At 41.4% G+C, this 27,442-nt stretch overlaps 2 protein-coding genes across 2 annotated transcripts in view; both read right to left on the bottom strand.

Annotated features, from left to right (window-relative positions):
• The window catches only part of MAPK12 (mitogen-activated protein kinase 12), a 39,481-nt gene extending 38,778 nt beyond the window's left edge, over window positions 1–703 (bottom strand). The window contains exon 1 of the mRNA XM_082308901.1: window positions 556–703. Coding sequence (XP_082165027.1) covers window positions 556–671 — 116 coding nt within the window. The 5' untranslated portion in view covers window positions 672–703. The remainder of the gene's footprint in view (window positions 1–555) is intronic.
• An 8,790-nt stretch (window positions 704–9,493) lies between these two features.
• Window positions 9,494–27,442, bottom strand: part of MAPK11 (mitogen-activated protein kinase 11) — a 33,259-nt gene continuing 15,310 nt past the window's right edge. Inside the window, exons 4-12 of the mRNA XM_082308900.1 lie at window positions 26,272–26,383; window positions 23,785–23,814; window positions 23,601–23,648; window positions 21,074–21,188; window positions 20,887–20,958; window positions 19,187–19,266; window positions 15,706–15,784; window positions 14,137–14,310; window positions 9,494–10,911 (exon numbers count right to left, since the gene is read on the bottom strand). Of these exons, the coding sequence (XP_082165026.1) occupies window positions 10,838–10,911; window positions 14,137–14,310; window positions 15,706–15,784; window positions 19,187–19,266; window positions 20,887–20,958; window positions 21,074–21,188; window positions 23,601–23,648; window positions 23,785–23,814; window positions 26,272–26,383 (784 nt within the window). The 3' untranslated portion in view covers window positions 9,494–10,837. The remainder of the gene's footprint in view (window positions 10,912–14,136; window positions 14,311–15,705; window positions 15,785–19,186; window positions 19,267–20,886; window positions 20,959–21,073; window positions 21,189–23,600; window positions 23,649–23,784; window positions 23,815–26,271; window positions 26,384–27,442) is intronic.

Here is a 27,442-nt window from a genome sequence, read left to right as displayed (position 1 = left end):
CAAAACCAAAAAAAACCCAAAAACTCCCACAGAACCCAAAACACCACCACCAACACAAACCCAAACCAGGTGTCCCGCCCCAAGGGCCAACACGCCGGCGTCTGGGGGACGCTGCCGCTCCGGGAGAGCCGCACCCCGCGGGCCGGGGCCGGGGCCGGGGCCGGCCGCGGCGGGCAGCGCTCCCGGGCAGGGCTGGGGCGAGCTCTGCTCGCTCCGGGGACGAAAACACGCGTGGGACGGAAGGCGGGACGCCCGCCGGCTGCCCCGCGAAGGGCTGGGCTCCCCCGGCGGCACCGCCCGCCGCCCGGCTCGGGGGCGGCCCCGCTGCCCACCTGGCCGCCCCTCGGCCCCCGCGGGGCCCGGCAGCACCGAGCGGGGCCGGGCCGGGCCAGGCACAGCAACCGGAAAAAGTTGGCAGGGAACAACGCGAGAGGCGGCCGGGCCGGGCCGGGCCGGGGCGGGCAGCGTCCCCCCGGCCCGGGGCAGAGGCCACGGCGGCGCCCCGCCGCCCCGCCGCCTCCCGCGGGCTGCCCTGCCCCGCCTCGCCCCGCTCACCAGACGGCTCCGTAGGCGCCGGACCCCACCGGCTGCAGGTCCCGGTAGCGGTCCCGCACTTCCCAGAGGGTCTTGGTGATCTCCTGCCGGTAGAAGCCGTTCTTGGGGGAGGACATGGCGCTGCGGCCCCCCGCCGGCACCCACCGACAAAGAGCGCGGGCGGGGGGGGAGCGGGAGCGGCCAGCGCCGCCGAGCCGGGCTGCGGCGAGGGGCTGGGCTTGGGCGAGCGGCGCCTCCCGCCCCGCTCCCCGCGCACCCCCCGCCGGGAGGCCCGGCCGCCCGCCCCGCGCCTCCCCCGGCGGGGCTGGGGCCAGGCGTGCCCGGCCCCCCACCCCCGCCCCGCCCGGGCAGCGGGGCCGCGCTCCGCCGAGGCGGGGGGCGGCGAAGGGCCGGGCGTCGCGGCGGGGCTGCGGGGTGTGCGGGGGCCGCCAGCCCGGCTGTGCCCCGCGGCAGCGGAGCCTGCACAGGCGGGGAAGCAGGTGCCGAGGCTCCGGCTGGCTGCAGAAGTCCTTGCTGTGGAGCTGAAGGCAAATGCATCCCAGCCCTCCCTTGGTGCGTGTACCCGCCGCGGCGTGGCACCTCACTCGGGCTCGCTCTGCGGTCGCGTTCTGGGTCTGATACGATGCAAACGACTTTTACGTGAAAGTGTAAGGACTATCGGAAAAGAACTGGCCGGGTGGCAGAGCTCAGGGGGTTGCAGTCAGCGCTGCCGTTGGGTTGGAGGCCTGTGGCTAGCGGTGCTCCCCAGGGGTCAGTACGGGGTCCAGTCTTGTTCCACTCATTCATCAGTGACTTGGATGGAGGGACAGCGCATACCCTCAGCAAGTTTGCCGGTGATACAAAACTGGGAGGAGCGGCTGATAGACCAGAAGGCTGTGCTGGGAGACCTGGACAGGCTGGAGAGTTGGGTGGAGAGGAACATCATGAAGTTCAACAAAGGCAAGCGTAGGGTCCTGCGCCTGGGGAGGGATAACCCCATGCACCAGCACGGGCTAGGAGTTGACCTGCTGGAAAGCAGCTCTGTGGAGAAGGACCTGTGAGACCTGGTGGACAGCAAGTTAATGATGAGCCAGCAACACGCGCTTGTGGCCAAGAAGGCTGATGGCGTCCTGGGGTGCATGAGGAAGAGTGTGGCCAGCAGGTCGAGGGAGGTTATCCTCCCCCTCTGCTCTGCCCTGGTGAGGCCACACCTGGAGCACTGTGTCTGGTTCTGGGCTCCCCAGTTGAAGACAAGGAACTACTGGAGAGAGTCCAGCGGAGGGCTGCGAAGATGATTAGGCGACTGGAGCATCTCTCATGAGGAAAGGCTGAGAGCTGGGTCTGTGTACCCTGGAGAAGAGGAGACTGAGAGGGGATCTTATCAACACTTACAAATATCTTAAGGGCGGGTGTCAGGAGGATGGGGCCAGACTCTTCAGTGGTGCCCAGCGACAGGATAAGGGGCAATGGGCGCAAACTGAAACACAGGAATTTGTCTGAATATGAGGAAAAAATTCTTTACTTTGAGGGTGACAGAGCACTAGAACAGGCTGCCCAGAGAGGCTGTAGAGTCTCTTTCTCTGGAGATACTCAAAACCTGCCTGGACGCGATCCAGTGCAACCTGCTCTAGGTGAACCTGCTTCAGCAGGGGGGTTGGACTAGATGGTCTCCAGAGGTCCCTTCCAACCCCAACCATTCTGTGATTCCGTGTGATTCTGTGATGAGGGGCCGTAATTGATTGATAAGAGCTGGGAGTACAAAAGCAAGCATTCAAATGACCTTTGGACAAAGGTGTACAGCTGAGGACTTTCCAGTTCACCTCAGGGTCAGACCCCAAGTTTCAACAATATTTCCTGGAGTTGAGTAGAAACAAGCACACACTTGGTTCACTTGCTCAGAGCAAGTGGTCCCGTGCATGGTTGGTGCAATAAGAAACAGTTTGAGCAGCAGCTTGAAACAATTGCCGTGCTAGAGTATGGAGAATAGCGACCTTCTCAATATCTGCATAGTAAATAGGCCTGGACTGGCATGTGTAAGGCAAAGACCTGCTTTAAAAAATGTTTTACGTGTTCTCTGTGTGAATATAATTAAAATTCTTGTCCTTTGGGGTCTGGTAAAGCCTTTGTTTTGTCTGACTTCACCCCTGAGCAATGTTGCTGAGGTTAGGTAATTCAGACTTGCTGTCACTAGAGTTCAGTTTGTGGCTTAGCTCGCAAGGGGCAATATCTGGCCAAGTTTCATCGTTCTTGATGCCTTTTTGGTAGCTGCCATGGGCCCAGACCTTTTTGTGCCTAACTGCCAAATGTGGAAGAGCAGCCCTGACCTCCCTCCTCCCGTCAGGTACGTGGCGGGTACAGGAGGAAAACACGGTTTCTGAAGTTGCCTGCAGAGCAACGCTGCAAATTTGCTCAGCCTGGGCTAACATCCTTCCACCCAACAGCTCTGTTACCCAGCACCGCTCTGTGCTGACCGGTGACCTGTTTGACTCCCTGGTTTAGTCAGTACGGAAAACAACCTTCTGACACTTGGCAGGTAATGTGAGGCTCGTGTCAAGTGTTAGAGTAATGATACATGTTTGTTTTTAAAATCCACTGTCCCAGCAGATTTATTTATTTACTTAGTTTTTAATTTCCAACCTCACTTTTATGCCATGTTTGCTATTCAGTTCACAGCTGCAGTGAAACGTGGTATGGGCAAGGTGAAGGATAGAGCAGCTTTACCTTCCACTCAGTTTTGAGACAGTCCATTAGTTAAATTACTTTTACTGACAAATATATATGTGTCTAGTATAGTAAGGATTAGTTCTGCTTTTGATCCCTCACCTATTTTTCATTACCCAGTTGTGGCAAAATTATGCTTTCTTACTACTTGCTTTTTATCAAGGTAGAAAGTAGATGATTTTCATACAGTCAATGGAAGTACTAACCCAGCACCAGGACAACATCACTCTTGTGCAGAAGCTGAGAAGATTACAGAGCAACTTTTGTGAGGTATTTTAAATTCAGTTACAAAATTGTCCAATGCTGTTTCCCCCATGTTTTTCCTTCGTGTAAGTATTTAGGTATACTTTGCTGTAGATGGATGAGCTGGCAGCCTAGGTCAAATGCAAGACCACTTTTACTCATCAAGTCACACATACGGCAGCTGAACTGATAAACTTACTGAAAAGACTAGGGAATCAGCACTGTTGTAAGAAGGGAAGCTTTGTCTAATAAAACCATTAAAAGTGTCTGTGAAGGGAGCGAGAGGAGAAACTTGGATCACTCCACAGCCAGTAGATCTTATAGCGGCGTCACAAAATGCATGAGCCTCAGCATCCTGCTAGGCTCGCCTGGATATATGGTGATGTATTTTCCCAAAGACAATCTGTTGCAATGAGATTAATAAAATACTACGGCCATATCTTATCCTAGGCAGTGTGTGCTTGACAGGGTAAATTAAAAAAGGAATGCTATCAGATGTTTCTGCTTTTGGCATGTATTTATTGTAAAGTTTATAGAACAAGAAGGGACCTTCTTCAGACATCATGAATAAAAGATAATAAATGCCATAATGATGAAAAAATCCCACTTTCCTGACGCCTGTCCTGTAAATGGAAGGATGGTAAAGTTGTCACCATGAAGAAACGTTCATTTTGATACCTTTTTTTTTTTAAAGAGCCAACTTTCAATGTGTTGGAAGGTTGCCATCAGCTGCAAAGCATATGAGGTAGATGGGATGTGTACAGCAGTCTTTCTAATCCCTCTGGGGACTGAGAACTCAATTTACACTCCAGCCTGGACACGAAGCTTCGGTGCTGGAGCGGGAGCTCTGCAAGACAGCCGTGAGAAAGCTCACCGTGTTTTCCTGAGAAGTTCTGCAGGTACGGAGTCTGGTGAGAGAGTCTGACAGCAATGCGGCTCACAACAGGCTGTTTATTAGACGTGATAAAATGGCACAGCTTAGTTTGTCAGGAGCTGAACTGCGGGCTGGCTGCCGGGCCCTGGGTGAAGGAGGTGCCTCTGTGCGAGCAGGGAGAGGGACTGGGACCTTGGTCACCCGGTCCGGGCACTGGCAACATGGATTCAACAGGGGGAAAGCAAGGGGTCATACAAGGTCCTTGGAAAAAATCAAGCATCTTCCTGCCTTTCTGTCTCTTTATGTCTGTAAGATGTCTTCCACGTGGTCATTTTATTCTTGATACACCAATTCACATATGAATACGTTAGTTCTGTAAAACACACCTTAAATGTCAGTAAGCATAAAATCTTGCTGAATTGTCAAAAGCTGATTCCTAAAATTTTATTTTTTTAACCAGCTTTCTATCCCCACCTTCAAAAAGTACTCTTTTCTTGTCTATTTACATATACTGCCATGGAGGAAGTAAGTCCATTTTATTTATTACAACAAAAAGTAAAGCTTAAATAATAATAAAAAAAAAAAATCTCAGTTTTAATCTGAAAATATTCCCATGCTATTGTGTCCCCACCCTTCCCCGGTGGATCTGCTGCCAACTATTTTTGCAGCTTTTCTGTGTTCGTCTCTCTGACCCCTGAGCAGGATGCTTCGGTTCCAGTGGCGTGGAGCACCCCCGGGGGCCTCGCCATGCTGCCAGAGCACTCAGCCATCAGCAGAAATGAATAAATATGCACCACCTGCGTGCTTTTTAAAAAAAAATATGTTCTAAACTGGCCGTTTCATTTGTTCCAGAGGTCGAGTGAGAACTTACCAAGTAACTATTTACTACCCCAATTATCCCAGCTTGCTGGAGGGGGGTGGAGGAAGCAAGGCCTGGTGTAGAGGGTAGCAGACAGCTATGTATAAACCAACTGCTTTTAACACTCTCCTAACGCTTTCTCCTCAGAGCCTGCCTAAAGGTCCTCTTCATACTCATTCCTACAATAAACTGTAGGAGTTGAGTTTTTAAACTATCACAGATTGTTGCAGTGTGAGATGCTATTGTGCACTGAGGGAAAAATACTCTTGTGTTGAAGTTTCCCAACTTCAATGCAAAAATCGTACGAAAAGGGCGTTAACAGGTATCACTGATTGATAGCTTTACTTATTGTCATTACATAGTTGTGCACATCACCCGTTTAAATCACCAAAAACTTGGTGGTACTCTTACCCTATCTTTTCCATCCTCATTTAGCATTGCATTCATTTGTTGTGTTTCCATCTCAACCTAACGAGAGAGCTGGACAGGACAGGAGTACAGTGTGTTATTTTTGCACAGAACGTAACGTAACTAGGGTTTATTCTTGATTTGAGCCTTTGGGCTCTATTATAAAATGAGTATGAAATAGGAATATATTATCTTAGTGCTAATCTACAGGATATTATTCTGTAAGGAGCAAAGTATGGTTCACTGGAGGCTGCCAGTTATGGCAGATTTAATGTGTATTTGTCTCAAGGCTGCCGCTGCGATTCAGTATTTCTACTGTGTTCAGTATTACTTGTGATCAAATTGGAACCTAAACGGACTAGCTAAAACCTCTGTGCTACGGTACACATCTTAATTTGTGACAATAGTTGAAGCTGGGGGACTATGTGAGTGCAAAATGAAGCATTTGTATGCATGCAAGATTGAAGCCTAATTGAACAGTTTCGCTCATTATGTAGAAATTTCCTGTCTAATGGATTAAGTGTCAGATTGGTTGGAAGATCAGTGTTCGCATAGGAAACTCAGAATATATTCCCTCCTTGTAGTGAAAACTTAGACCCTTTTAGGCATATCAGTTCAATATTTTATCTTGCAGCAGAAAGCAGGTCAGTGGCAGCCACATTAATGCAGCTTACTGAGTCTCTTGGTACTAGTCCCTTAAAAACCCTTACGCTTTTTGCCTACACTCATAAATTAATGACACTTGGTACTCTCACTTGTGCGAGCATGCTGATATTCTAAGGACCAGCTTTAGAGAGTTGTGCTACATCCATAAACACTAGCAGCACGATTCACATGTAGGAGAAACAAGCAGCTGCTTTTAAAGCAGAGGTGTTGCTATTAATTCCTTCCTAAGGAGACTGATCTTGCAGAGGCTGAATTCCTTTCTGCTGCTACCAAAGGACATAATTTAGCCAATTTACAGTGCAATTCTCTTTCAGCAAGAGCTAAATCTTTACCACTGCTCATCTGTTAGGGATTCTTGGGCCAAGTCAGCAATTTACAGATATAGCAGAGGATACTTAAGTAATTTGTGCCTGCAGCTGGATATGGTACTTTTTGAACAGATTCATCTTTGACCAGGTCCCGAGAGTCAGGAAGGTGGAGGTCTGTTTTCTCGTTGCGATCCAGGAGCACACGTGACGGGAAGAAAGGAAGGAAGTGGCTTTTGTATTGACTGCTCTCCACCTCTGTCAAAGGTGCTTTTGCCGCCAGCGTTTTGTCCTTGAAAGGGTTGTCCCCTCCTGTCCCTGGGGTGAGCTTGCTGTGTTGGAGCCTGCACCGTACTGACCCTCCTTCCCCCTTGCTTTCATCTTTTGCACCACATCAAAAACACGCCGAGAGCACTAATGGGAATTCTGCAACCATGCTGGCTAATTAATGGCTCTTGACCTACTGGTGCATGATATATTTTTTCATATGTCAGTGTTGATTGCCTAATTTCCTATTATTTTTCCCCCTATAAATTCCCAAAGTTATTAGTAACCCTGCTGTTTCATACTTGTGTCACCACTTTGTATGTTCTTGGACGAGGGAATTCTGTGTATTATGGCAAGTGATACCCTCTAACGCTGTGCTTTCCCTCTAAACCATCCTTGGTTTTTCTTTCCACTAGCACATTGTGAATTAGAGATTTCTTTAGTCTTGTCTTTATTTCCGCTTTGGCTGTGGTATATCAGTTTCCCACTGCTGATGAGGTAGAGAGCTTGAAAAATAAAGACGCAGATTTTAAGAGCAGTGTAGTGTATACTTATGCATGTCAAAAGATGGAGATGTATGCAAAAGACTTCTTTTTCCTTTTGCAAGACCTTTTGCTTCCAGTGATGATAAAATTACTAGACTTGAGGTTGCACTTAACACTGATTATAGAGCGAGATAATAAATACTAGAAGTGATTTCAATTCAGTAGGTGGAGGGATAACAAGCTCTTGTGACTGAAAGCTGAAATTAGGTAAATTCAGACTAGAAGTAAATTGCTAACAATGGCAGTAATTCACCAGAGAAAGCCCCTGGAGAGTTGTGTTCTCCCCAGCCGAAGCCTGAGCCGCCTCCTCCGCTAGCATCGCCCAGCCGCGCTCCTCCGAGCGTCCCTTCTGTGCTTCGCAGGTGGTCAGGGATGAGGAGCACCCCAGTTTAGTGTGGGCTAAACCCCACGATGCTCTCCTCAAATGTGCAGGCAATGCATAGAGGATCTGCAAAAGCACGATTGTAATAATGAGAGTAAGAGTGGTGTCATATTAAAACCCCTCAGTTTAAGCAGGCTCCGCTACAAGTTTTGCAAATAAAATTTGGGCCATGTAAACAATGCCTTCATTAAAGACATTTTTAGCAAATAAATTGTTATAAAATATTTACTTTTGTATTTATTTACTCTTTAAAATTTACTTTTAAACGATCTGCCTTACAGGTTCACCAAGCCTGACAAAGCCCTGACTCCTAGCCGTTTACCTCCATTCGCCTGTTTGTGTTGGTTGACAAATGGTTTTTTCCATCTGTGTTCAAACGATAAGCATTGTTAGTGCCAAGCCTTCCACCTTTCTGTCCCCGTGGAGTACCGTCTTTCCAATTACCCTGTCCTGCTGTTGTAAACTGATAAACTTACCACATTGCAGTCCCACTGCAGTTGGATTGCCACAACGGAGTCAGTTACCTGCTCTAGAAAAATACTTTAATTAGTGGCTTTTGAGGTCTACGAAATCGCCTCCATTTTGCAAGTCTAGGGAAAAGATGTCTCTCTCCCTACTGTTTTTCTTGACATTAAAATGAGATGATTTATGGGTTTTGATGGTATTTCATTAAAAATAGCTGAGCTCTTGTTACCCATTACTGTCACCTTTGATTAGTTTAAACGTGGCTATGACCGTATTCTTCCTACATAATTTATCTCCTAGAAAAAAATTACATCTTTGAATGTAAAAGGAAAAATTCAGAGGAAGATTCAGAGTTGCCAGAAGAACAAATTTTGGAAGTGACATAAAACTTTCTTTCTACCTCGAGTAGCAGAGCTATAGCAAGAGCAGACCGTCTGGCCTTTGCCTACCACAGAGTTTTACACATCCTTTGAAACATTTGGTGACAGCCACCCTCATAGCCAGGAAACCAGATTAAACAAATGATGGGACAAATCCCACACTAAATTAATTATCGTTGGATGCAGGATGTTCTTGTGAAATCTCTTTACTTCATCCTTGCCGTTCCAGCTGGAATAGGGCTGCAGAACAGGCTAGCAAGCTCGTTATCAGATTTCAGAGAAAATAAAGCACTGAGCTACTTTTCTGTTAACTAGCAAACAAACAAACGAAAAAATATATTCAAGACATGCCTAAGTGATTATTTTCATCATGTAGTCAGACAAATAATTTAAGGATTTACAACCTTTTCACCTATTTTAGTCAGCATGAAATTCAGTTGTTGCATGACCATTGCAGGCCTCATCCAGCTTCGTAGGAAGCCAACATAATGGTGGCCAGACAATACCTCAAAGGACTCGCCAGAAATCCATGCAGGCATTTACTTTCAGATTAATATGCCTTGCAGAAAGTTGAATACAAGTGGCTGTATTCCACTAGATGCAAGTATCGGATAACTGGCCAACATTATCAACAACAGTCCACCACTTAGTCCACAAATTAGGAGCACATTTTCTAGATGGAATGTTTATTTCTATTTCTCAAAGACGACAAACGATACTGTATCAAGTATCTCTGAAAAATCAAAGTTCTTGGACTTGATTTTTTTTTAATCTGTTTATTAAGAAAAAGCTTTTCTTTTTACATAGAAAAAGATACAGAGGAAGGTAAATAAATGCAGTAGAATTCATTACCTCATGTCATAGCTGTACAACTGAATCTTAATGACAAAAGTTGCAGAAAACCTAAATATTATAAAAAGCCACCTCCAAAATGAGACTCTGACAGAGCGAGAATGAGACACAAAAATGAACAACATCATTGAACAACTGTGAATCACAAGTATGTAGAAAGACACAGCCAGTACACCACAAGAGGCCTCATGCCAAAGGACATTCCTGGTTCCCTATTATGCCTTCAATGGGGAAATCAGATAAATTTAATTCTTTAAGAAATCTTGGTATCTGTTGTATCCTGCAATTATTATTTAATTTTCCAACTTTTCAGAGCTGGAAAGCCTTTAAAATTTTCCTCAGAAAGAAACTCTGGTGAGATGGATATTTTGTTTTTCACAAACAAATTCTTAAATCGTCTTGTTTTGTCATGTCTTCCAATGGCAATTATTAGATTATTTTCCCAAGGATTATGTGAAGGAAAATAAGACAACGAGGAATATTGAATTCAAAGCTGTGAGCTGAACTGAGCACTCTTGCACTGCCATCTGTGACAGCCTTTGCTGAAGCTCGCAGAAGACTACCGAGATCTGCCGCGGGGCCTTCAGGGCGCCTTCCTGTGAACTCGGGCAAATTCACCAGCACTCCACCGATGGCACGGTTAAGAGTACCATCGGGAAGTAACATCATCTCACAAATGGGTATTGTGCGCATTAAAAAATTATACATGGGGAAAATAATGAGAACAGACACTTGAATGGCAACAGAAAACAAGGATTTATTTTTACTGACTTTCAACTGGTGTTAAGATTGCTTGAGAGACATCCAGTAAGTTTGTAAGACCACCACAGATATGACTACATATGCATATTCTGTCTATCTCACTACCACGCCCTCTCTTCATAAAGGCACTAACTATAAATAATATGAAAACGGACAGATAAAATGCCAGAAAAAAATGGATTGCTTGTATGGACTTCTATGTTTATGTTTGTATACATTCATGCTTTAAATGTACAATTTTAAAATTAATTTAAAAAGTCACCTTTATTTTGGCAGTACAACTGATAAAATGAAACATGCAGAACACACAGCTCAACAGAACTCAGTGCATAATTTTGTCAGAATGAAGCAGTTCTTTATCACCCTTTGTGAGTTGGGAATACATTCATATTACAAGGCAAAAAAAACGCCACCCAAAACAGACAACGCCTGGCTTCCGTATAATACATCTGCTTTTCCACATCTTCTCCAACATCTTTGGATAGTAAAATCTACGTCTGACCACAGGTTAAATTGTATGGTTATATTTTACCAGTCTTCATAGTGCAGCAAGGCAAGACAGAGCTGCCTGTATTCACTGTTCTATCTCCAGGCTGTCCATTTTTAAGTCGGGGGGTTTAAAGCTCATCACTTCTTCATAGGTGAGTTCTGTAGAGAGGGTGTAAGGGAGAGAGAAGAATTAGGTGATACTCTCTTCAAAAGAAAAATATTCCAGACAAAACCGTTCTATGGATGCATGTGACTTGTCGTTTACATTTCCAGCCTTTTTGGAGTCCAGATCCAAAAATAGACTGAATTCACTAGGAATCCTTCTGTTAACCTCAGATTACAAATTAGACTCACAAATACTGTTATTGTACAGCATGTCTGTCCCCTTCAGCTAATTACTAAAACACACAGGCCCTGAAATGGAAACATCAATTATGCTGTCAGATGACCTGCCAAAATGATGTAATAAAAGACAAAATGTAATGGAAAATAGAAGCTTTAAAAGCACCCAAACAGGTTTTAAAATGTACACTTTTAACTGTGAAGAATGTTCTTTATCATCTCTCAGTCAATTGCCTTCAACATAAATCACTCGCAATTCTGTGCTAACGCCTTGGGATCTAGGTTTTGGGGTTTTTTTATGCTTTATTGTAACCTACTTAATTTTAAGGTCCTCTGAAAAAAATTTTCTTTTGTCTTAGAAGCATGTAACAGTTCTATTTTCATCAGGAAGGACTTAGCTAGAAACATGGATTCCCTGCTATTTCACCCTGCTTTAGGAATAGCCCTTTATCTTTTCATGCTGACAGTCGTGCCCTCCTTTGTTCCTTGCATGGTAATGGAATATGTTGTCAGCAGCTGCCTCCTATGTATTTTCTGAAGTTAGATATTGTATTTTAAGGACCAAATCCTGTTCACACATAAATATATGGCTAACAATGCATTACTTCAGGTTCTGGTTTCCAAACGGTAATGTTTAAATCAAACTTGTGCCTATTAACTTGTTTATTGAACAGATCTGAGACAGCTGCTACACCTGCAAGTGGACCTAGCAGTCTTCTAAAAAGTGTGTAAAAATCTTCAGGTTGAAGAGCTTACGCTGTGGTTGTGTTATGCCCTAGCATGGTGTATGGTGACCAGTGTGCCAGCTTCAGTGAAGGACTTCTCTGAAAGAAATGCTGTGTGCAGAACCCCTGAGGTGGAAGGATTCGTTAGGCAACTCTTTCAGTGATTGACTTGTGGCTATTAAGTAGCATCTGGTCACAGGCAGCCAGGTAGGAGCTAGAGCGGTCCTGACAGAACTCGGAGGAAGCCAGCGTACTCACAAATCGGACACCTGGACCTGTATTAGAAATTATTCCTGCTGGCTGTGCACTGTATGTTTATGAAGCTCCTTACCCAGTTCTCGCGCCACCTACTCAGCAGAGCGTACAGATGTTATGCTGAGATATGTGCAACTGGAGCAACAGCTAAGGGGAGATAGTGCATAGCATTCAACTCTGAATAGCATACTCTTGGGCTCTAAAATTCTGAAATATTTTCTAACTGATTAAACATGTCAGAAAGAAATCTATAAGCTTGGGCTGCAAGCCTCAGCAGTGTGCAGTGGAGGCCAAGGAAACTCTTCAGTGCATAACGTGTAAGACAAAGTGTCTGAAATCTCATTTTACTCCGGTGCTTAGTTTCTCTTGGGATTAAGCGCCACTGATTTTTAATTTGAACAGAAAAATAGGGGAAACACGGCATTGACATCTTGAGAAACTGGATCAATAATTCATCAACAATATACATATTTTACGCAAATGGTCACCTTTCACATCATCTTACTTAAATGTGGTACATACTGTACTTGAAAATAGAAAAGTTTATTCCCCAAGATAAAAATATGGCCAGGAGGAAGAGCTGCATGTCCTGTGCCTGAGATTTTTGTCTCAGGCCTTTTTTTTCCCCTGTATAAAGAAGGAATTTGACCTGTAGTTCCAGCAAGGACAGTGATGTAGAAAAATATGATACTGTCCTTTCTAGAGAATTCACCTCCACATCCTCACTTCAGTTCAGAAAGTGTTAAGCTAAGATTGTTCCTGAAATAATTTCAACAGAGTTTCATCACAAAGAGAAATCAGCTTCGTGACACGGAAATTGTTAAACTTTCCTGTTAAAGACTCAGTCAACCGAAAAAGTAGCAGAAAACAAATCATCCACTTGGAAGTACAGCAGCAAATTGAACATGCCTCTCAATAAACAAGATGTATGGGCAGTGCTGTATGCTGCCAGGTTTTGCAGAGGAGAGCACGTGTAAGGAGTAAGAGATACTAGTCAGTCCTCCTTGTTTGTACAGACGCAGTAGGCTTCTAGAAAACCCTTTTCAGGGCTCTCTGAGGTTGCTTTATTGTAGAGAGACCCATGAGCCTGCTCCTGTCTTTCTTTAAGATGTATTTGCTGTAGTCAGTCTGCTTGTCTCCCCCGCAATGCCCAGGATAAAACATGGCACAAGTGGAAGGGCATGAGTAAGACATGGGAGGTCAGTATTCTTCATCATTAACCTACCCACTATGCTAATATGTTTTTATCAAACCTTTCTGGAGTAAAAGTTATGGAATATACAAACAGAAACAGAAGAACATTTATCTTATAGAATACATATTTAATCTTAAGCCAAGGAAAGGACTTTACTGATAAACAGGAACAATTAGTTTTCTAGAACATTACCGTCAATTTAAAATGTCTAGTACTTGCAAACTTAATGTTTAGCCACCTGACTTCCGTGATACTGTAGTGCAATATGATCGTGATGCAAGCATGGAATTAACTAATACAGAAAGGTTGTTGCAGTATTTCTCAAGGATGGGTTTTGGGGTGCCACTCCCAAGTAAAATCATCAACTCTCATCTCAAACAGGATCAATAGCATGATCCCAATAGCATGATCTATTAATTCCAATTAATTGGCTATCTAAAGAATGATTAGCAAAATACACATCTACGTGGAAAATATTCATTTCTGGTTCTGAACAAAGCTAGACCAGAATACCAAATAGCGTTACTTGCCCTAGGACAGTTACTTCAGCTGAGGATCTGACTTAGAAAACTAAAAGCAAGACAGAACGTGTGGTTACCTGGTAACTAGCATCAGCTTTTAGTTAAGATTAAACCTGCTATAGGGAATCTAGTGAGGAGATGACAGAATGGGGGGGAAGGGAGCAAAATCCAGAGAGGAAACACAACCCTTTCCACCTCTCCACTCCCACAAGCACACACATGGACTTATCTTGTTTCCCTGAGGCTTAAGAGTTCAAATTGCTCTGGTTAGAAACAGAGGAAAACTGTTATTTAAGTAACGTTTTGTTCTGCTGCATGTATTAACTACTCTGTGCAATTCTGTTACCTTTCCATTCATCTATGGTTCGCTCCTTATTCTCTATTGACTCATCGTACAGCTCGGCCTCAGGTTCATCATCTGGGTCGTGATACTGTACAAAGTATGGATGTGCAAGTGCTTCCGAGGCAGTAATTCTTTTATCACTGTCTAATATAAGCATCTTCTCAAGAAGATCTACAGCTAAGGGAAAAAGAGAAACACGGTTCAAAGCCAGAAAAGACCATCTAGAAATAAAAGAGAAGGCAACTGTTTACAATCTATTCTGACTCACCTTAAAGACAGTTAACATTATTGGCAAACCCACAAAATTTAGGCAATATAACAAATAAGTTTTGAAGATTTTATACTGTGAGAACAATTTTCAGAGCTGAAGGAAGCTTCTGGTTTGCTTGTGGTATGCACAAAGGTTCGTTATAGTCTATTTGATATCTGATTCACCTCCTCAGACATCCAAGGCTGCCATTCTGAAAAGATCTCTTGTGTGCTTAGAAGTTAAATATCCTGTGTTGTGCATCATGTGCTTAACTTGGTCCTGATCAGTGCAAACTTAAGTAAATTAAAATTGTCAATGTGAGATTACACTTTTAATTAGCTGCACCAATGAAATCATCAGATGAAAACCCCAAAGCAACTTTACAGGACCCAGCATAAAGAAAATATGTTTGAAGTCGACAGTTGCAGAATATTAGAAATGAGAGAGATCTGTAAGGCTGAAATTGGTTTTATATGGAAAGTTTATCATAACTATTTAAAATATTATATAAAAATTATTTTTAGTGCTTTCATATAAGCACTGTCATTAATTTGCCTTTATGATATTAATATGTAGCATGCTCTCATGTACCTCATGCAAATAAATCCTGTTTTTTGTAAGAAAGCGTTCACAGCTACTTGTATTTGTAAAAATAAAATTGTCTTTTAATACACAGAACGAATTCAAAACATTTTAACTCATAGTACTTCCCTATATACAATGTTCTAATGTGCACTCGATGGAACTGACCAGGCACTGCAGTAAGATGACTCCGGTGACCCAAACATCTCCTTTGCCGTGTCACAAGAAATGGTTCACAGAAACACCTCTTTTGCACAGGAGAACCAATTGGTTAGACATAAAAACAATTGTGCAGGATCAGACCAAAGGTCTGTCTAGCCCGGTATCCTGTGTCCAGCAATGGCTAATATATTCCTCAAAAATAATACTCAAAAGGGTCATTCAAGCAGCTATACTTCCTGCTATATTCTTCTGCTCGCCAGCAATTTACAGCTCATGGCCTTCCTGAGCCAGAAGTGATGTCTCTAGTCTAGACCCCGTGACATTTTTATTTATTCCTGCTATATATATAGCTGGCTTTTGCTTTTCATCCACAGACCATTTTCCTTTAGGAGGTTCCCGTAATCTCCACCAGAAACAAAAGACACAGGCTTCACGAAGGGAAAACAATCTCAGGATGAAAGGTTAAGCAATGCTCTTCTCGCTGGTCTGATCATTACTATATGGGATCATATAGCAAAGGAAGGCTTGAGTTCCTATGTTAGTGAAAGATTTAACCTGTATCAGTCTGACTTTCTTACCTAATGGATTGGCACCACGAAATACTGCTTTCAAATCCTGTTGAGGCATATGTGGAAGAGATTCAATGTATTTTCTTGCCTAGGAATAAATCAATATACATACCACATGCACAGGGGTTAAATTCTGCCCAACAATAACCACATCAACTCTAAAAAAACAGATGTCATATTTTTTGTTTCTTATACGTGGGAAACCTTCTTTACATAAAACCATAATGTATGACTTTGTTTTAAACAGTCACTCCTGTATATTGCACAATAAGCCAGAGATTTTTAAACAGGTATATTTTCCTCTAAGGGTTATGTGTTAGCACTTATGTTTTCACCTATGCTTACTGGTTCATTGCAGTATATCCCCAGGGAACACACGCATGTAACGTTCAACCAGAAATTGCAATGTAAATCATCTTTCAGCTACCCTCAGCCAAGTGGTATAATCCAATCTGCATCCTTCCCTCCTCTCTCTCCTCTGTCAAACAGTAGCTTCACTAACCAAAGAACAAATCCTGATACTCCCAGGGCACAGGTCTTCAGATGTTTAACAGAATTTATAGCTTGCCTTGTCACTGTGGCTTTCAAAGGCTCATCCAAACTCAGCTAGGAAAAGCCTACCCACATATCGGACCCACAGCTGTCAGCATGGAGCCTGACATTACATGAGCTACGAGTTTCTTTGCTGAGGTAGATAGGTCGTCAAGAGAAGAGGTTGAATGCTGGTCCTAAGGGCTGGGATCAGACAGAACAGGGAATTCTGAAATGGAACAGTTAAAAGAAGAGGCAAATGGCTGTCCCCAAATCCATAAAAAACCCAGCTGGTCTTTGAACAAACCTTAATCCTTTTAAAACATGTTTGTGTTAGAGGAATGGCTCCCTGCACACTTAGTAATCCTGTTAGAAGGAGACTATCTGCAGGAGGCTAACTAAGCATCCTTGGCCTACTGAAGACAGCAAAGGAAATAAAGTTGTTCATACCAAGAAGCCCCATGGCTTCAAGTGAGACATCAGATTGAGAATTGTGGAACTATCTTCTGGACTATCAAGAAGCAACTATAAAATACTCTGACATATCATCTGTGCAATCCTACAACCACACTTGGGAAACAGATCCTGTTCCCTACACTGTTCTCTCTGCCATCATCTTAATTTCTGCGGCTACAATGAACTGATATAAAGATATTTTAAATCATTACATAGCATAGTCTCTTTTCAAACTGTATTCTAATTTAATGAGGCAGATCTATTTATTTTTCCTGCTTCTTGTAAGATGTAAGCATATTCTATCAAAACTCTAGAGTACCATTAGTGACATATTTCAAAGTCTTACTAAAAGAAGCAAGCCTTCATGCATTATGTCCCCAACCTGTTAAAACTATATTAGCATTTTCCCTTTTTACTATGGGGGCTGACAGCAAGGCTTTCTAAGAGGATGATTTCTTCTTAGGAGCTGTAGCCAGTCACGCAGAGAATGGTGTTTAAAGACTAGTCAAACACAGGCTTCACTCCACCTATTTTATGCCCCTAAAGTTCATAAAGGCAGTAAACACCTGCTAGAAGGTCAGGGTGTGCAGCTCTTATCAGAGTTAAGTCTTCCAGGGCATTAGTTTATACATATATATGAACAGCAGAGCAAAAGAGAGCTGTCACACATTCTTGCATGGAAGCTATGGACTACGGTAGAAACAAGAGGTAAATTTATCTTATGACAAACATCTGTGGATTTGTGGATTATTTGTTTCTGTATGGACATTAATTAACATCACTAATCCAAACATGACTGAACAAGATACGGTCAAAATTATCTCCAACCTTGCCCAGAAGTCCTTTGAAAACAACACAGACCTATCAAAGTATACTTACCAACCTGTCCCCTCTGCTTATACATTCACCACAAAACCCCCACCAATAGAATCCAGACATTTAAATTATTCTAAAAATAATGAAATGCATTCATCATTTAAACCTGTATTAACATGAAAGACTGACAAAACAGCTCAGTAGCTTGTGCTGAAACATCCCATGAGGTTGATCTTTTAGTTTGTAATTCTTTAATCCTCTACTTATAACTGAAAACAGGCTTGGCATTTTAGAAAACCTCTGACCTTGCTGTTAGAGGAATGGAAAAAATTGTCTGGGACTGCAAGCTGCATTAAGAAATATCTAAACAATAAGGCCAAAGTACAAGGTAAAGAAGAACTAGAACGAAGGAACAGGATAGACACTCCCTTGCAAGAGGCAAGTATCTCCAAGCAAGGTACGTATCTCCTTTGACATTGCTCCTCTAACCAACCAGCAGCAGCCCAGAGGTGACCTGGCAGCACTCCCAGTCATTAACTTGGTTTTTGTGTTCTCCCTGTGCTCTAAAGGTATAATTAGCCCCAGTAAAACAGTTTTGGGATTCCTGTAGCTCACTGAGGTATGCTCTGAAACACAAGAAATTAAAGACAAAAGCAGATACTATCTCCAGTAAATATTTACGATGCTTAATCTCATAATCAAAAAGCTTACAAAGTGACTAGTTGTGGGTAAATCACTCACTTGTATACACTACTGCGAATGCGTTACTGCAAAAACCGTAGGATCTTAATAACGCACAAAGGCTATACAAGGACCTACGAGGCCTTGTTATGTGTGGTGTTGTGTGTGTGTTGATACACACACAAGCTGAAAAATAGCCATTAGTATTAGTCTGAGGTGTATATAGAAAAGGTTTAAGAAAACAGCTTCAGCTCAGGAGGTATCTGTGTGCTGTTTATCTGAATTTTTACACTGTGCCCATCACCTGCCTTTATCAGTCACCACCACATCTCATTCCTCAGCTGGATATCCACAATTATTACTTAAAAGTGAATTCTTCAAATGTAGCTTTAGCAGGGAAACAAAGTGGAAAGTGTTCATTTACTAGATTACTATTTTAACGAAGTCATATGGAGAGTTAAAACTCACACCGTTAACTAGATACTATCGTGAAAGTGGACCTCCCACAAGCATTCGGAAAGATGAATAAATACCAATTTCAAATTAGGGATCCAAGTAAGAGCACTCCTGTAGAACACACATTATTTGATTCTGGTATCTCTGTTTAGGTCCCTTACAACAATGGAAAGCATAAAAATTACAGAGACATCAGATTTAATAACAACAATATAATGCTCTGAGCTGAGCATCAGTTTAATTTTTTTTTTTTAATTATAAGTATAGCAGCAAAATAAAAGATCATCAGGACCAATTGCAAAACTTTCAAAAACTGAGTACATGAGAACAAGTATCAAAACTAATCCAGCTGACAGTCAAGGCATTTGGCTACCTCTAAAAAGAATATTTTTTGAATGGTGGCATTCTAGCAGGAAAAAATAGAGATAATTTTGAAGTGTTTGCTCATTTCCAAATCAGAGTATCTGTGTAACAGGACCAGTGACATAGGATGCCAATTAGAGAAAAGAATGATAGAAAGTCAGTGAACCGAATGAAGCTGTGAACTCACATGTTCTGATGATATCTTCTTCAGAAGTTCAGAACTGGGTGTGCCCACGACTTCCATTATTCTCTTTAGCTGATCGATATCTGCATTATTTCAGGGAAATAAACAGGACACCGTCCTTCTGGGTTTAAACAATTAATGAGCTTTCATGCAGATAGTTAAGATGTTTAAAACTATTCAGCAAGACAATTCCATCGTAGTCCACGGAAGGATACCAATTCATACCTGCTTAAGCCTAGTCCTGGAGTATCAAATTCTCTATTGTACTATATGAATCTGTCAGGCGTGCCTGTACATGAGAAAAATACATGCAAAATATTGCTTTCCTGTCCAGCTCCCAATTTAACATATTCTTAAGCTTCATTTTAATAGCACATTTATGTTTCAGTGATCTGAGGGATTTCTGAAGAACAGTCTAATACGATACAGCACATAGGGCTAGATTACTAATCTGAGGGCTGGTAAGTGGAAAATTCTCATTCGGTAGCTTTAAAAACCTGTTTTATATCAGTCTCAAGATTAAAAACTTTGAAAATGTTCCTTTTTCATTGTCATATATGACCTGTAAAGTATATTACATTTTCCCTAGAGACTCAAGGTTATTTTACAGCTTTATTTAAACTGATGTAATCATATAATTGTAGACAATATTTTATAACAGCAAAAAGTACCTTATTTCTTGAAAACTAGATATATTGATTTTTCCAAATACCACCTATCATGTAATCAAACAGTCTGAAGCACAGTCATCATCCAGATGATGAACATCTGGACAATGCCTGTGGTTACAATAGAGCCTAACGATGCTGAGCACAACAGAAAGGTCAGCGAGGAGACCTGGTCCCTCAGCTCTCTTAGCAGTTTTTCAGGCAATTCTAATGTTATGTTGTTTTGCACCTGGCAATGGCTTAGTTTTAGCAGAAGCGTTTGCTTTTTGAGGTGTTTCAGAGTAGCGAGAAATGTCAATATTCAGTACAGAAGAATGTGCCTTTGTTTCTCGTATTAAAAGCTTTCCTCCTCTGATGCAGTTCTTTCCTCATTCCTCATTATGTGTTTTTCTTTGGTTTTCTTTTATTATTTTACAGCTCTCCTCAGCAATGGCTCTTTTTTTTCTCCTGCCAGCACAGGAAACACCACTGGAAATCCCTGACGCTCCAGCAGGGACCACAGCACAGCGCTGAAGAAAAGACAGGATTTTGTTGCTCCTGTGGTATTTCTGGAACTGCTGGCTTTTTTTGATAACAGGACACAATATGCCTATTAATTCACTTATTATTTAAAAGTTAACTTGTTTGCATTTTAGGAACTTCCAGCCTAAAAGCAGTTCTATTTTTTAAAATTATATTAGCCAATCAAAAAATATTGCCTTTACTCAGCTTCAAAGTATGTTATTTCAGTAAGATACACACATGGAAGAAATCTGCTCTGTTGTAACTAGGTTATTATTTAAATACAGATACACAACAAAGAATAAATGTAACTTATTGTTGTTTAGGAACATCTGTTAGTGGTTTTTTTCCTACCAGTGGGTCTCATATTCAGCTGTCATAGACACTAAACTGAAAGATTAGCAAAAATTGTTTACTGTTTTAGAAGTTTGTTACCTCAAAAACATTTCCATAGGAACACTCAAGTCATTAGGAAAAAAGGCAGAATTAGAGAGCATTTTTATAGCTGCGTTTTTTGTTTGATGTTAAGGATACAATCATCTCCTGGAAATAGGGCCTTCCCTTTCAATAGCTCTGCCATGATGCATCCAACCGACCAGATGTCAACTGCCAAAACATGGAGAGAGAAACGTGTACGATGAATCAAAGGGATCCTTCAACAGAGTTGCCTCTTGGTTTAAAACTATCCAGCTGTAGCAAAACGCAAGTCTCCACAGTTTACCTGTTTGATTGTAGTGCATCCAGTTTAACATAATTTCTGGAGCTCTGTACCATCTTGTTGCAACATATCCGGTCATTTCATCATCAGTTTGTCGTGCTAAACCAAAGTCTAAAATCTACAGAATAAAAATAAAATAAAATAAAAAATAATTAAAAAAAAAATCCTTTTTCACTTTTGTTATAGGTACTGATTTTCCTCATTACTCATTTCTGAGTTTATCCATAGTCCCTCACTATCGGTGAAGTAAACCAGCAACACTGCGGACGAGCTCATCTGCTCTCCCTGCTGTAGCCCTGCAGCCTACAGGTCTGCATAAAGATGCTTCCACTGCGATGAGCCTGGCCCTTTTGTCCTCTAAGGCAAACTTTACGTTTTGCCTCAAGTTCAGTTTTCCACTGACATTCACTTGCTAAAAATAAGCACTGTTGCTATAAAAAATGAAACACTATCAACTGGGAATGTTTGTGTAAAATGCCAACAGCAAGTGCCACTGGCCATTTAAACATTTAAAGACCACACGAGCTGCTCACAAATACGCAGAATTTCTGTTGTTTCCCTCTCATGTCTATCTAAGGATTTACCCAAATCGCACATCATTCCGATGCCACTAGGAGAGCAACATATATCCTGCGTAACAAGGTAGATTTAAATCACATACCATCTGTTTTTGGTAGAACTCCCCCACCGAAACAACAAAGGAGCTCTGTTTAGGTATGCATATTACTCATAGGCTTGATAGCAAAATTTTCCCCTCCATATGCTCTCCCTTGCTAAGTTTACATTGACGGGAAGTTATTTCAATTAAATTTTTCCTGATCATTTCTTTGCTTTCTATTTTTTGATTTGTCTATGTCCCACTAATTATGGAGCTAAAAGGTATCCCTAACTCTAAGAGAGACTGCTGTGAAAGGGTACCATCTGAGCCTCAGTGTTGTTTGTTAAGTCAGTCATCTGAGCTAGTTAGCAGCCCTTCAAATAGAAATGTGAATCAAGATCAGTGGCAACCTCCCCTGATGAGATCCAGGATTATTTATTAAGCTGATGGCTAATCCTTTTCATTGGGAGTAAGAAAATTTTAAGAGTATCATTCAAAATTCCTCAGTTATAATCCAATTTAACGATATAAAAAGGCTAAAGAAAAATATTAAGATATAAATAACACATTAACATCTTTACTTCTAATATACCTTAAAAAGCACGAGGCAAACAAGGCATGAATAATGGTGTGAAACTCAAACACTAATGCCTTATTTTTATAAGGGTTTCGGCAATATTTTTCTTTAATAGCTGATCCCTTCTATCAAATGTGTACACACACGTTTTCCTTCTTTTTGCTTCTGTTTCCTTTTTGTTTGTACCTGGAAATATCCACTAGTTTGTTCTATTAGAAAATAATTTGGTATCAGAGGAAGTAAAGCTATAAATATAAACAAAGAACAGTGTAACAAATGCTAGGCAGGGAGGTGCACAGATACCATAATAATACAAAAAAAAAGATTAAACGTCTCCTTTACTTACAGTACAAAAATACAGCACACATTTTAGAGTGCATGATCAGACCCAGATGACCCATAAGATTTCACAGATGCTGAACATACATGCATGAAGACTTTAAAGGGATAATCATGAAACTTGCTGAGCATCTGCAAGTGTCACTAAACCAAACAGGAACTACAGCTTCTCACCACAGATCCGGATTAGTGCGAGAACCTAACTGCACTGCACTTATTCACTGTTGTGATTTTTTGCTGGTCTTGTAGCATTTGGAATCTTTTCTTAAATCCCTCGCAGCTGGAATAAAGTGATTACATCAGAGTCTCAGTCAAAGGGAGAGAGATGTTTCTGGCTGTCATGGAGAAATGCTAAACTTCTCATTCTTAGGCTGAAAGGCTTAGAAAGCTAGAAGACATGTTTTCCTTCTCCAGAGTCTCATGCTTATTATGTAGTATCGTATCACACAGATACACAAAGATACGTATTTATATAGATGTGTACATTAAAATAGCATTTGAGAAGTGTGGATTACAGGGTTCTTTTTGATTGGTGTTTTTTTTTTTTTTTTTTTTTTTTTTTTTTTTTTTTACTGCATGTAATGGGTAACGTACCTGGTAATACTGGTATCTTTTTTCATATCGTTATTTAATTCAGCTTATATATTCTATAGATATAAAAATGAAAGTTGTTACAAGGCTTCATCTAAACATGCCAGATGCTGATACATATCACAGGTCAAACTTTCAAGATATACTCAGTTAAGTACTCACTCATAGGGCAAATTATTAGCCTGTGTACTATCTGCAGGGAACTAGGGATGAATATTTTGCAAAGATACTTGTGTTCATACTAAATTAACACTTGGGAGAAAACATATGTTCATGGAAATGGGTTTTCTATGCCAGAGGAGCAACAGCAGCATCCAGTTGAAATTAATGGAATCCGAAATAAAAATGGTAGCTAATGTTTTCTCACAAAACTATCATCTTGAGAGCTTTTACAACATTCTTCATTCCAACAGCATGATACCTACCCTCAATTCACAGTCTTCATTTACGGCTAGGTTACTGGGCTTCAGGTCCTGTAGGAGACCAGAGAGAGTTAGTCAAGTACGATTTTAACCTTTCAAAGTATATTATAACTATGTCTTAGTAACACATTTGATGCATGGAGGGACATGCTCCATTCATTTTTATTATCGCAATGAGTGAACTCACCCGGTGGATGATTCCAGCCGAGTGAATATACTGTGAAACAAAAAGGAAAGAAAAAGGTTAAGATTTGAAGTTAGAGGTGAAGGAAGGTATAAGCCACTCATCTTTTTGCTTCCGAGACTGATTGTTTTATATGCAGAAGAGACTTAGATCACGCTACCTTTTCAGATCAAATGGAGGTATGACGAACTTCAAAACCTCCTTGTTTTGTCTTATCCAGAGCTGGATATTTCAAGAAAGGTAACCATGAAGACTAGATTCTACCATAAAAGAGCGCTTGCAGTGATTCTTCTGTTGAAAGTTTCTCACCAATTTGGAATTTGTTCCAGTCTTATCTGGATGTCCATGTTGGTCAGCTAGTGGCTCAGTGAAGTCAGGGGCCCAGGGAGCAGAATGGGTGACCCCTCGATGACAGAAGTCACCTTCCCATACTGAGAATGCTGAATGCGGGTGAAAGATACTCACACCCTGAGACAGGTTACTGAGGAAAATACCCACCTAAGCCACAGCATTACTTCAGGTCCACTTTCAAAGCAGTATTTCAGTGGCTATTTAGTGTCTCTGCTATTTTACATAAAACATTAAAACTCAAAGATTGAGAAAAGCTGACTCTGTAATTACCTGTCGTTCACTTGTTAGGACTAACAGCCAATTTATCTATGATCTTACCAGGATCAGCAAGACTTTGAAACCCTTCTATTCTCTAGAGGTGAATTCATCTCCTTTATTTAGGAGCAGAGATTACATGCAAAACCTGTACATATCAACTGGGAAAACCCAAAGAAAACACAAGGGCATTCTTCTTGTTCCAGACCTACGCACTGTTTATCAGCAGGGCAAGGCCACCCCGAGCGCTCCTCACCACAACTGCGAGCAGCTGAATGAAGAGGAAACCAAAATCACCGTTTGCAACAGAAGGAGCTGTGTCCCTGCTCTGCTGAGACAACGACAGCAGCTCCTCTTGGTGCCACCAAGCAGTCCTCTACCAGCCAGCTCAGGAGCCTGCCAAACTACGCAGCTCCACGCTAACGCTTCGCCTGCTCAGACAGCTTCTGCAGGGCACGAAGCCTGTGCTTCGTACTGCTGAACGCACCTACCAGCGTGCCCAAAGCTTACTCAGGTATGCGATTACACGTTGTAATGACTCCAGCATAGATGTAAGCGAGGAGTTATATATGATCAAATGTTCTTCGACTAATGAGATGTGAGAATTTCAATTCCAGAAGAGACGAGCCACAATCAACCCCTCCCCTTCAAAACAGAGCCAGAAATGCACCTGAGTGCATTTCTGAAATTAATATTCACTTTAGAGCACAACTCTTACTATTATTTAGTTCTGACACAACATAGCCTTATATTCAAAACCGCAAGCCGGATAATTAACTCCAGAATCCATCTTCCTAATTAAGCTATTAACTTAAGTAAATGAGACAAAGCAATTAAGGGCTCAGTTCTGCAGTTTTTATTCACTAAAATCTGCACTTAAATTGACAGAACCCGCATGCATGAATAAGAATTACTGTCTCAGGCACAAGGTGACTTGCTGAAAATCATGTAAGAAGTATATTTCAGAGCCAGTGTTTACCACGGCTTGCTTTCAAACATACAGTTATTTTCCATGTCTTAAATATCAATTACTGTTAAGTTAGCTACTAAAGCAGCTGACCCGTCTCTTTTCTTTTCGCTTATACCTGGGAAAAATTATCACTGGTCTGAGAAAATGCTTATCACCTAGTAATGGGAAGCATTTTCTACGTCTTCTCCTGTTTGTAGAGACTTATATGTTTAATGCCAGTAAAATGATACATATTTTAATTCTTTCGGAAGAAAATTTTGCTCCAGTTTCATTGCCAATCGCCTGTGTTATCTAATTTTATAGATTTTAACTGATACAATTAAAGAAAACAATGACTTACAGGCAGAGTAAATCCTAGGTGATTGTGTGCAACATCGTATGTTGCTAGAATAAACTTCTACTTCGAGACGTTTCCCAAAGAACCCAACTAACTTGGCTATCTCTTCATCCATGTGATGCTCTCTACAAAAATCAGGGCTGTAGTTTTTCAAACTGTCTTTCAAAGCGCAAATGTGAGTTACTTGCCATATCGTTCTTTATCAATTTCACATTCTTCAAAAGTTTTTTCACTACCTTCTCATGACAGGTGAAGTGTCTAAAAACACACTGTGCACTACAGAACATGTTCTCTTGAGACACTATATAGCAACTGATTCTCCTTCGATAATAACTTAAATAGACACTGATTTAAAGTTAAAGGGGAGTATTCATATGCATTGCACATGTAAACATTGGCAGGCTTGGGGTTTTATTTCTGGTTAGAAAAACGATCTGATAATTTCTGAAATGATTGCTGCTATCTGTGCACTCTTAAGACATAGGAAAATAGTGTTTAAGTACTGTCACTGCAATGAACCAGTCATTACTACAACATTTCAGTTGCTGACTCTAAAAATCCTGCATTCAGCCAGTACCTTAAGACCTCGAAGTAACTGATAGATGAGAAACTGTATATGGTCGTCCGTTAACTTCTGGCACTTCACAATGTTATTCAGGTCAGCACCCATTAAATTCGTCACAAGATACCTGTGAAAATAAATCAGAGAGAGGAAAACAAAGAAACACACCTGATTTAAGAATGGCAGAATGTAAATCCTTCTAAAAGCAGCACATGTAAAGAGTAACTACACATTCCTGTGTAGGTTCCTTTTCCATTTTCTACTAACACAGTTTATTCCCTTTAAATCAGCTATGAGCTTTCATAATAGAATCACAGTTATGAGATTTAATATCATGAAAAAGAAAGATCCTTACGGTACATTAAAAGTTTTTATCTCTGTTTTCTCCATGACACACTGCGGCAGTTCAGTGAGAGGAGAACACATCGTATTTTGAGATGAATAAGAAGCCTCACCCAACATGAAAGTGGAAGCCTGAGGCACTGAAACTACAGTACCTGCAAGGCCCCGTAATATCTGATGATGGAGATTAACACTGGATTGGTTGAAATAAGAGTGTTTTGTGTAACTTCCCTCCCTGCCCCCACTGGAAGTTTTATTTCTTGACAAATTTTCCAGAAATGTTGATTCTTTTCCAAAAACAGTGCTGGGACAAATGTATGCATCTATCATACCCAGTTCTCATTTGTGTAATTTTGCCCCAGAGTCAAAGGGGTTTGGCCACTAATTTCCATGGAGACAAAAATATATTACTTACTACTTCTGCTAAATTGTTTACCTAAGTGCTTATACACTATGTAAACCAAGAGCATAAATCGTATGTTTGAGTAACACCAAAATACACCTAGTCCTAGGTTAGTCAGGAATCTAAACTAAATTTACCTTGTCTCCGTTAACCAACAGAATACTTTCCTGCATTCCTGAACTATCCCATGTAGCTGGGAAAAAATAATCTACAGCTAACACATAATTGAACTGAAAAAGTTTTAAGTTTACTGGCATTTATGCAGCATCAAACCATTTACCATATACCTATAATCTTAGTAATTATCATTCAAAAAAGTGCAAAAATGAGGCCCATCCTCCTGCCTCCTCTTCTGTGGAGAAGTTGCAAAAAGATTTATTTGGGCTCTTCACACAAAGCCAACTGTGGTTGCAAGTCTATTAGAAAAGTATGTGCTTCCTT

The sequence above is a fragment of the Platalea leucorodia genome (genome assembly GCF_965183815.1).
Source record: "Platalea leucorodia genome assembly, chromosome: 4".
NCBI classification, from domain to species: Eukaryota; Metazoa; Chordata; class Aves; order Pelecaniformes; family Threskiornithidae; genus Platalea; species Platalea leucorodia.
Note: the sequence above shows the minus strand (reverse complement) of the source record. Positions and strands in the feature narration are given on the sequence as shown.